Below are 10,511 nucleotides of genomic sequence, written 5' to 3' on the forward strand. Positions count from 1 at the left end.
CCACTGTTCTAACGCACTCTCTATCCAGGCAAGGAGGCTAAAAAGTTCTTGTCGTTAGGGTCCTTTAAAGGCTCTTTCTGATGTAAAGTGTAACTCCTGAATTACTGTCCTCGTTCAGTGTTTCAAAAGTTCACTATTATTTCTCAGATTAGACGGTGATCGGAGGAAAATCAGCTCGAATCCTTGACATCAGCCTGTCCGATCTGAAATCAAAAAGTACCGTTAAGTTTAATTTACAACTAGTTTATTGTATGTTGATGGTAAATACCTTATATACCAATTTTTTTTTTTATTACATTGTATGTACAGTTTTGGGGCCCATATGAGTAGATTATTAGTTAAAAAATAAAGTCTAGTGTCTGGGATGATAATGGATGATTGTGGATCTGTGAGTGGTTTGTTGTGCCTTTTCTGAAACCGCATCCTCCTTCCTTTTCCTACTCACTAACACTGGAAATGCATGTTCCCTCGAAGGAAAGGTCTGTCCTAAGCTGAACACGCAGCAGGAGAAGTGGTTTATAAGCATCGATGCGACTCACAGGTGTGTGTTTCAGAGAGCAGCCTCATGCACCAAACTATTTCTGTTCCATGTTTATTTACAAGAGTCACATTTTACAGTCATATAGATATTTGATAATGAAAAAGAAAGCAGAAATGAGACCAAATATTGGCAAGTTTTAAGAAGCTAAAATATAGTGTACATATGAACAATCTGAATCTGAAACTCTAAGAGGAAATTAATGTTCAATTCAAAGAAGTAGTGTAAGTGTGAAGCAAAAGGAAGGAGGCGGTTTCAGAAAGGGCCAAGGTCAGATGCCACAGAGTCAGACACATTTTGTTCTAGGCCCAAGTTAGAATTTGATGGGGAAAAAAAGAAATCTCACTTCTCTGATATTAATTTAGACCAACCCAATAAATCCCTGTAAATCTAAATGCATGACTTGATTATAAGACGGTGATAAACAGAAAAATACATGACATACCTCTAATCTGAGGCCTCTGACGACTCTGCAGTTCATTGATGATCTTTAGCAGAGTCTCATCAGGATCATTTCTCTGTTGTCCAAAGTCCTCCAGACAATCACAGGAGATCTCGTATGTGGCCACAGATGGCAGGTTCTCCCACTGTAAAAATACAGACAAAGCACATTTTAGGTTTTTAACAAAAAGTACAGTCAAGAATCAAAGCCATATCTGAGGAGCCAAAAGGACAGAAACTGAGAATTCAGAGCTTAGATTAATATAATATTTACTATAATTTTCAGTCAGATAGTCTTCAAAACGTGTTAAGAATATTGCTATAAAAAGGCCTCTAGGTAAGTGTTGGATCGCAGTTTGCAGAATATGTTCAGCATTTTTCAATGTGAATGCAGTTGTTCCGAGCCCTGGAACTTCCCATAAATACATACCTCACTCTTTCATGTTGAGTCTTTAAATGAAGTGAGGCGAGGCTTTACAGGACCAGGCTCCACCACAACATGTTTTCATCACGTAATTGTCCTGGAAAATGAAGAAAGCAGATTCAACAGAAATAACTACAGCAGTAGGGCAGGCCTTATGTATCATGTACAAGTAACTGTACTAATATTCTCCATTTTATCATGGACTTAATTGGACTTTGGAGTGAAATAAGAGACTGAAAGGATCAGTGATTCCAACTCACACCGAAGAGACTTATTCCAGCAATAATAAACTATTAACCACAGTTGACTGCAGTGAACAACCACAGACTGTAAAAACAACAGAGCTGTTCACAGTGGCACTCTTTAATTTACTTTTTTGATTGGTTTGCGCTTTATTATAGCAACAACATTTGACAAACTTTGATAGGTTCAAATGTCAACATGCTTAAACATCTTTTTGGTGTAACTAACTGGTAAAGTTATTTGCTATTATAATTTCTAAAGCAAATCAGACAAATGGGGAACTACATCCAGAATGAGAACAAACTACGAATTTTCTTCGGGTCATACATGCAACGTGAGGCACAGCACGTGTGTCGCTCCCTCAGGCATTATTTGTATTAGCATTATACTACACAATAAATAAGAATGTACTCACGAGTAGGACAACCCCCTGGCTGCCGTTTTAAGAGTCTTTGCCTGGCGTAGGTCTGACGATCTTTGAAGAAGAGTTCGCAGAAGTTTGCAGTTCATTTTCCTCGCTGTCCAGGGAGTATAACAGGTCTATGGTCCAAATCCACTCGTTTGCGATCTTCGTGAGTGTTGCCCACTCTGCTCGAGTTGTTCTCGCTGCAGAGGATCTAAAGTTTGCCTTCAGAAAGCGGGATTTTCTTCACGATAGTAGCTAACAGCTGCGCTGTCAGTGAAGGCGCTCCTCTGGGCTGCGTGTTTACTTCCGGGTTGCGGTGTCAACGCGATGCGCCGATTGGTCAGAAGTAGGTCAGGTGACCGTAAAATCATACGCGCCAGAAGAAAATAGTTCCCATTTCACGCTCGAATTTCTCAAAAACTGCAGGGTTTCTGCATGTGGAAACTTTATTTGACCCCTTTTGTTTTATTCAGTTTCAGAATATGCAAAGAAATTGTATTTCTGATTTCCTGGAACAAAACTTCACGCTAGAAAAGCTAGCCAATGGCCTATTTGGGAACATTTGGTTTATCGAAATCAAACATGTCACTCTCCTGGCGCTCCTGTATAAGTGTTGACCGTGTCCAGCAGGAGGCGCTGTCTCTCTTCCCGCCCTCAGTGTCCCGTGAAGAAGCCCCCTGCTGAGTGTGCGCCTGCGCAGTAGAGCCCGCTCCTTAGCATTACCCGCATTAGCATCAGCACTAGCTTCAGCGGGTGACGCTCTGTTCCGTGTCCGCTCCACTCGCCTCGTTTTCTGGGCTTTATCCCCCGCTGTCGCCGGCCTCCACCGCAGCTCTCTCCCCGCGGGCTCCGCAGGGCGTCAGGCAGCAGCTCGGGCCGCTCTCCGGAGGCTTTTACACGGCTTTTATCGGCGGCAGAAGGAGCGTTTTTGTGGCCGTGCGGAGGAGCGCAGATGGCGGTCACGATCGAGGACCTGTACCGCAGCTACGGCGTGCTCGCAGACGCCAAGGACAACCTGAGCCAGGTCAGACGGAGGCTCACACCGCCCTCACGGCCCCCGGGGGGTGGATTTAAGCTTTAAACCCACTCACGGGGGTGTAGTTTGTGTCCGCGCGGGGCTTTGTTTTGGATGCGTACGTTACATAAGGATGCTAAGCTAACGCGGCTAACAGCGCTCACAGTCATTCACAAAAACCTTCCTCTTTCTTTGCCTTTGGGCTCAAACACGCGCCGTTTCTAAACCCTCATGTGTGTGTGGAAGGAGGAGATCGTTCAGAAATCGGTTTAATTGATCAGTATCCGCTCAGTAAATGATGATCACGCGGATTTTCCTCTTGTTTTGTTGCGTTCATTGATCAGACTCCGCGTGAAAACACTGGGACCCAAACACAAAACTCACCCCGGCAGGAAACGTGTGGGTGAATCCGGGTTATTATCGATACGTGATGTTTTAGATTCATTTTAAACTCAACTTTAGCTTTAAATAGTTGTGTGTGTTTTTATATATAACATAAGAGTCACAAGAAGCTTTAAATCAGCTCCAAGATGAGGCTTTCTTCAACCTCTGAACCCCCGGAACCGGTTTGGCTTTACCCGAATCTGAAAGCGGGGAAAACAAAGGGAGAAAACAGTGACGGAAACACGACTTAAAAGTGATGGAAAAGCCAAAGTTCTACCAGGGCCGGGACGATCCAATACATCTCCCGATACTCAGGGGTGTCAGTGATTATAACCCGTGACATGTTTAACGTAAAATATGTAAAAAGTCACGTGTCCAAAGTTTATAAACCAAATTCCAGTTAAGCTCTTAACTCCCGCCTGAACCGAGAGGATCTTTTCCCTCACGTCGTTTTTTTCCATCATTTTTTTTAGTGGGCGTTACTCTCGTTTTTGTAACTTTTTTCGTCCATTTTTTATCAATTTTTTTGTCACATTTTTTGAATTTTTTTTCTCATTTTTTGTAATTTTTTGTGAAGTTTGTCTTTTTTGTCACATTTTTTCATCAATTTTTTAAATCATTTTTTATTCTCATTTTTTCTCATTTTTCGTCAGTTTTTGCAATTTTTTTGTCACGTATTTGTCATTTTTTTCTAATTTTTTGTCAAATTTTCTAATTTTTTGTACATTTTTTGTCGTTTTTTGCCACATTTTTATCAATTTTTTTGTCACATTTTTTGTAAATTTTTCATCAATTTTTTGTCATATTTTTGTCATTTTTTTGTCGTTTTTTTTTCTCATTTTTTGTCATTTTTTTGTCGTTTTTTGTCAAATTTTTACCAAATTTTTTGTCACATTTTTGTCATTTTTTCATCAATTTTTTTGTCGTTTTTTTCTCATTTTTTGTAAATTTTTTGTCAAATTTTTATCATATTTTTGTCATATTTTTGTCATTTTTTCATCATTTTTTTGTCATATTTTCGTCATTTTTTTGTCGTTTTTTTCTCATTTTTTCTCATTTTTTTGTCATTTTTTGTCAAATTTTTATCAAATTTTTGTCATATTTTGTCAATTTCTTGTGACATTTTTGCCACGTTTTCATCAGTTTTTCGTCACTTTTTTGTCAATGTTTTGTCACTTTTTTGTCACATCTTCATCATTGTTTTCGTCTCAGTTTTGTTGCTATTTTCACACCTTTTTTCCAGAAGCTTTTGGATTGGGGTAAAGCCAAACTGTATAAAAAGTGCTCGGTTCAGGCGGGAGTTAAGGGGTTATTAACATTTACTGAAGTGTTTAGATTGAAAAGTCTGTGTTTGAATCTAAAGTCTCTGTGTTATTGTCGTCTGTAGTTTAATTCCTTCACGTGTTGAATAATAAACCCTCCCACTGTTTGCTTCTCCCGTCGCAGCACAAAGATGCGTACCAGGTGATCCTGAACGGCGTGAAGGGCGGGCCCAAAGAGAAGCGGCTCGCGGCCCAGTTCATCCCCAAGTTCTTCAGCCAGTTTCCGGAACTTTCCGACGCCGCCATCAACGCTCAGCTCGACCTGTGCGAGGACGAGGACGTGTCGGTGAGTCGAAATCACTGATCTGTTCTGACTAAGAAGTTGTTGGGCATTTGTCCCGGATTATTTCACTTGTTCTGAGACGTTTCTGACTCGTTTCGATACATTTCGTCCTTATTTCAGGTCATTTTCTTTGGGAAAGAAAATTGGTCTTATCTCATTGGCAATTTTACTTTCTTATTTCAAGCGAGATTTACCCTAGAACTGGTCTGAAATGTCCTCAAACAAGCAAAGTAAACTCGATCAGGAAAAGTGTCTAAATGAGTGAAAACCGCTCGAAACTGACAAAAAAATAATAATAAAAAAAAAAAAAAAAAAAGACAAAAATCTGACAAAAATTTAATTAAAAAATGACGAAAAACTGGGGGGAAAAAAACAAAAATTTGATGAAAATTTGACAAAAAAAAAAAAAAGACAAAAAATTGATTAAAACATTAAAAAATGACAAAAAAACTGAAAAAAAATAATAATACAAAAATGTGATGAAAATTTGACAAAAAAATGACAAAAAATTGACAAACAAAAAAACAAAACAAAAAAAGACAAAAATTTGATTAAAAAATGACAAAAAACTGGAAAAAAAATAAAAATGATGAAAATTTGACAAAAAAATGACAAAAAATTGACCAAAAAATTGACAAAAAAAAAGACAAAAAATTGATTAAAAAATGACAAAAAAACTGAAAAAAAAAAAAATTAAATACAAAAATTGGATGAAAATTTGACAAAAAATTGACCAAAAAATATACAAAAAAATGACCAAAAGTTAAGAAGTTGTTGGGCATTTGTCCTGGATTATTTCACTAGTTCTGAGATGTTTCTGACTCGTTTCGATACATTTCCTCCTTATTTCAGCTCATTTTCTTTGCCAATGGGGAAAGAAAACTGGTCTTATCTCATTGGCAACTTTACTTTCTTATTTCAAGCGAGATTTACCCTAGAACTGGTCTGAAATGTCCTCAAACAAGCAAAGCAAACTCGGTCCGATCAGGAAAAGTGTCTAAATGAGTGAAAACCCTGAAATATCCCTTTTAAGATGGTAATTTCTCCAGTGTTGTGCTTCACTTTGGGCTAATAATCGTAATAATCAGCGCCCTCGCTCTATTAAAGAAAATAGTAATTAAGAAAACTTGCCTGCCTCTGGTGTAAAAGATGGAGGAAAAAATTGGGAAGGTATCAGGCAAAAACTGTGGGAGGGGGTGAATATGGAGAAATAAAATGGAAGTAGGTGTAAAAATAGGGAAAGAAAATGTAAAAGATGGACAGAACATTTGTGTTAAAATATGGAAGGACTGGGAAAGATACTGGGAAAAAAATTGATAAAAATTTGTCCAAAATGTGATAAAAACAATTGACGAACAAATGACAAAAATTTGATTTAAAAAAAATGACAAAATTTCACAAAAACGTGACAAAAATTTGATAAAAAATGACAAAAAAAGATAGAAATTTGACAAAAAAATCGCAAAAATGTGACAAAAAATGACAAATGTGACAATAATGAGTTAAATACCCAACAAAAAAATGATGGAAAAAAAGATCAGATGACGTGAGGAAAAAGATCCTCTCAGTTCAGGCAGGAGTTAAGAGGTTAATTATTCATCTTAACACAGATACTGGGCAAAACAAGAGGAGAATTTTGGAAAAATATGAATAGACAATTTGGAGAAAATAGGGAAGATGTGAGTCTCCATATTTGTGATGGTTTTGTCAGTATCGCCCCGGGTGGTGGTCCTATATTACGATGAACTGAAGGAAGCATGAGCTCGTTCTTTGTTTGTATCAGTGCAGTGAGTTTCCCGTGTTTCCCGTTTTCAGATCCGACGTCAGGCCATAAAGGAGCTGCCGCGATTCGCCAGCGGAGAAAACATCCCCCGAGTGGCCGACATCTTAACACAGCTGCTGCAGACGGGTACTTTCACTTCATCACTTTAACCTCTTAACTCCCGCCTGAGCCGAGCACATTTCCTCCAGTCTGGCTTTACCCCAATCCAAAAGCTTCTGGGAAAAAGCTGTGGAAATAGCAACAAAAGTGAGACGAAAACAATGATGAAAATGTGACAAAAAAATGACAAAATTTGACAAAAATTTGATTAAAAAATTGACGAAAAAATTACAAAAAAATGATAAGAATTTGACAAAGAAAAAAAATTTGACAAAAAAAGATAAATGTAAGAAAAAGTAACAAATTTGATGAAAAAATTACAAAAAATGGACAAAAAATTGACCAAAAAAACCGACACAAATTTGATAAAAATGACAAAAAAATGACAAAAATTTGATTCAAAAAAAGACGAAAAAGGTTTTTGAAAAAATTACAAAAAATTGATAAAAAATTTAAGAAAAAGTAACAAATTTGATGCTAATTTGATGAAAAAAATTACAAAAAATTGACCAAAAAAACCGACACAAATTTGATGAAAAAAAAAAGACGAAAAAAATATTTGAAAAAATTACAAAAAATTTACAAAGAAATGACAAAAATGTGATAAAAATTTGATAAAAAAATGAATGAAAAAATAACAAATTTGATGAAAAAATTACAAAAAATGGACCAAAAAAACCGACAAAAAAAAAAGGACAAAAATTTGATTAAAAAAAGACGGAAAAAATGTTTGAAAAAATTACTAAAAAATGACACAAAAACGACAAAAGTGATAAAAATTCGACAAAAATCGGACACAAATTCGACTAAAAAAATAACAAAAATGTGATCAAAATTTGATAAAAAATGCATGAAAAAATAACAAATTTGATGAAAATTTGATGAAAAAATTACTAAAAATTGACAAAGAAAATGACAAAATGTGACAAATGTGATATAAAAAAAAAAATGACTGCGGATGGAAATTAGCCTTGAGCTAAATCCGGCATATTTACAGCACTAGTTGTCCATCAATATGCACTGTCCCATTCAAATAAATTAATAAATGAAATGAAATGACAAAAAAATGACAAAAAATGTGATAAAAATTTGACCAAAAAATTGACAAAAATGTGATAAAAATGAGTTGAACACCCACCAAAAAAATGATGGGAAAAAATCTGATGACGTGAGTAAAAAGCTCCTCTCGGTTCAGGCGGGAGTTCAGAGGTTAATGATTCATCTTAACACGGCTCCTGGTTCATGCTGACCCGCTTCACTAACATGTCCTTTGTTTATAGAGTGATGTTTAGTGTCGTTAGTGTTTCACGTTGTTGCTCTTGAACGCACCACAGACCCGGAGACTCCTGTGTTTAAACTTCATCTGTGTTTTTCCAGACGACACGGCCGAGTTTAACCAGGTCAACGGCGCTTTGCTCTCCATCTTCAAGCTGGACGCCAAAGGTGAGGCTCAGACACAGACGTCCACAGGGCTCCTGAACGTCCCTCACTCTCCTGAACGTCTCTCTCTCTCCTGAACGTCCCTCACTCTCCTGAACGTCCCTCACGCTCCCCCTCTCTTACTGAAGGTCCCTCACTGTCCTGAACGTCCCTCTCTCTCCTGAACGTCCCTCACGCTCCCCCTCTCTTACTGAAGGTCCCTCTCTCTCCTGAACGTCCCTCTCTCTCCTGAACGTCCCTCACTCTCCTGAACGTCCCTCACGCTCCCCCTCTCTTACTGAAGGTCCCTCACTGTCCTGAACGTCCCTCTCTCTCCTGAACGTCCCTCACGCTCCCCCTCTCTTACTGAAGGTCCCTCTCTCTCCTGAACGTCCCTCTCTCTCCTGAACGTCCCTCACTCTCCTGAACGTCCCTCACGCTCCCCCTCTCTTACTGAAGGTCCCTCACTGTCCTGAACGTCCCTCTCTCTCCTGAACGTCCCTCTCTCTCCTGAACGTCCCTCTCTCTCCTGAAGGTCCCTCTCTCTCCTGAACGTCTCTCACTCTCCTGAACGTCCCTCACGCTCCCCCTCTCTTACTGAAGGTCCCTCACTGTCCTGAACGTCCCTCTCTCTCCTGAACGTCCCTCACGCTCCCCCTCTCTTACTGAAGGTCCCTCTCTCTCCTGAACGTCCCTCTCTCTCCTGAACGTCCCTCACTCTCCTGAACGTCCCTCACGCTCCTGAACGTCCCTCTCTCTCCTGAACGTCCCTCACGCTCCCCCTCTCTTACTGAAGGTCCCTCTCTCTCCTGAACGTCCCTCTCTCTCCTGAACGTCCCTCTCTCTCCTGAACGTCCCTCACGCTCCCCCTCTCTTACTGAAGGTCCCTCTCTCTCCTGAACGTCCCTCTCTCTCCTGAACGTCCCTCACTCTCCTGAACGTCCCTCACGCTCCCCCTCTCTTACTGAAGGTCCCTCACTGTCCTGAACGTCCCTCTCTCTCCTGAACGTCCCTCTCTCTCCTGAACGTCCCTCTCTCTCCTGAAGGTCCCTCTCTCTCCTGAACGTCTCTCTCTCTCCTGAACGTCCCTCTCTCTCCTGAACGTCCCTCTCTCTCCTGAACGTCCCTCTCTCTCCTGAAGGTCCCTCTCTCTCCTGAACGTTCCTCACGCTCCCTCTCTCTCCTCAGGAACTCTGGGCGGACTCTTCTCTCAGATCCTTCAGGGCGAGGACATCGTCAGAGAAAGAGCCATCAAGTTCCTGTCGGCCAAGATGAAGACTCTGCCGGAGGACGTGCTGAGCAAAGAGGTGGAGGAGCTGGTCTTCACCGAGACCAAGAAGGTACGGCTTCTTCAAACGGGCCTGAACCTGTCGGGTCGGACGACAGAAGTTCAGATGTTTCCACACAATGAGGACGGTTTCTGCCAGACAAATACCTGAGATGAAGAGAACAGCTGCTACAAAGCTGGAGTCTCCCGGGTGTAGGACCTCCAGATGCTCTCTCTCTCTCCTACACTGTTGTTGAAGCTGAGGAGCAGAAGCTGGAGTCTCTGGTGTAGGACCTCCTCCCCCTCTCCTCCTCCCTCCTCTCTCTCCTCTCTCTCCTCCTCTCTCTCCTCCTCTCTCTCCTCTCTCTCCTCCTCTCTCTCCTCCTCCCTCCTCTCTCTCCTCCTCCTCTCTCTCCTCTCTCCTCCTCCCTCCTCCTCTCTCCTCCTCCCTCCTCTCTCTCTCCTCTCTCTCCTCCTCTCTCTCCTCTCTCTCCTCCTCTCTCTCCTCCTCTCTCCTCCTCCCTCCTCCTCTCTCCTCCTCCCTCCTCTCTCTCTCCTCTCTCTCCTCCTCTCTCTCCTCTCTCTCCTCCTCTCTCTCCTCCTCTCTCTCCTCTCTCTCCTCCTCTCTCTCCTCCTCCCTCCTCTCTCTCCTCCTCCTCTCTCTCCTCCTCTCTCCTCCTCCCTCCTCCTCTCTCCTCCTCCCTCCTCTCTCTCTCCTCTCTCTCCTCCTCTCTCTCCTCTCTCTCCTCCTCTCTCTCCTCTCTCTCCTCCTCTCTCTCCTCCTCTTTCCTCTTTCCTCCTCTCTCCTCCTCTTTCCTCTTCTTTCCTCCTCCCTCCTCCTCTTTCCTCTTCTCTCCTCCTCTTTCCTCTTCTTTCCTCCTCCCTCC

At 41.0% G+C, this 10,511-nt stretch overlaps 1 protein-coding gene across 1 annotated transcript; it reads left to right on the forward strand.

The window, feature by feature from the left end:
• Nucleotides 1–2,956: 2,956 nt before the first annotated feature.
• On the forward strand, nucleotides 2,957–9,731 carry api5 (apoptosis inhibitor 5; the record flags this gene model as incomplete). The annotated part of the gene is made up of 5 exons (XM_079583111.1): nucleotides 2,957–3,076; nucleotides 4,898–5,059; nucleotides 6,872–6,965; nucleotides 8,316–8,381; nucleotides 9,546–9,731. Coding segments are annotated over exons 1-5 (580 nt in total), but the record flags the coding sequence as incomplete, so codon positions are not given.
• Nucleotides 9,732–10,511: the final 780 nt, after the last annotated feature.

This window comes from Gobius niger (genome assembly GCF_951799975.1).
Source record: "Gobius niger genome assembly, contig: SCAFFOLD_82, whole genome shotgun sequence".
NCBI classification, from domain to species: Eukaryota; Metazoa; Chordata; class Actinopteri; order Gobiiformes; family Gobiidae; genus Gobius; species Gobius niger.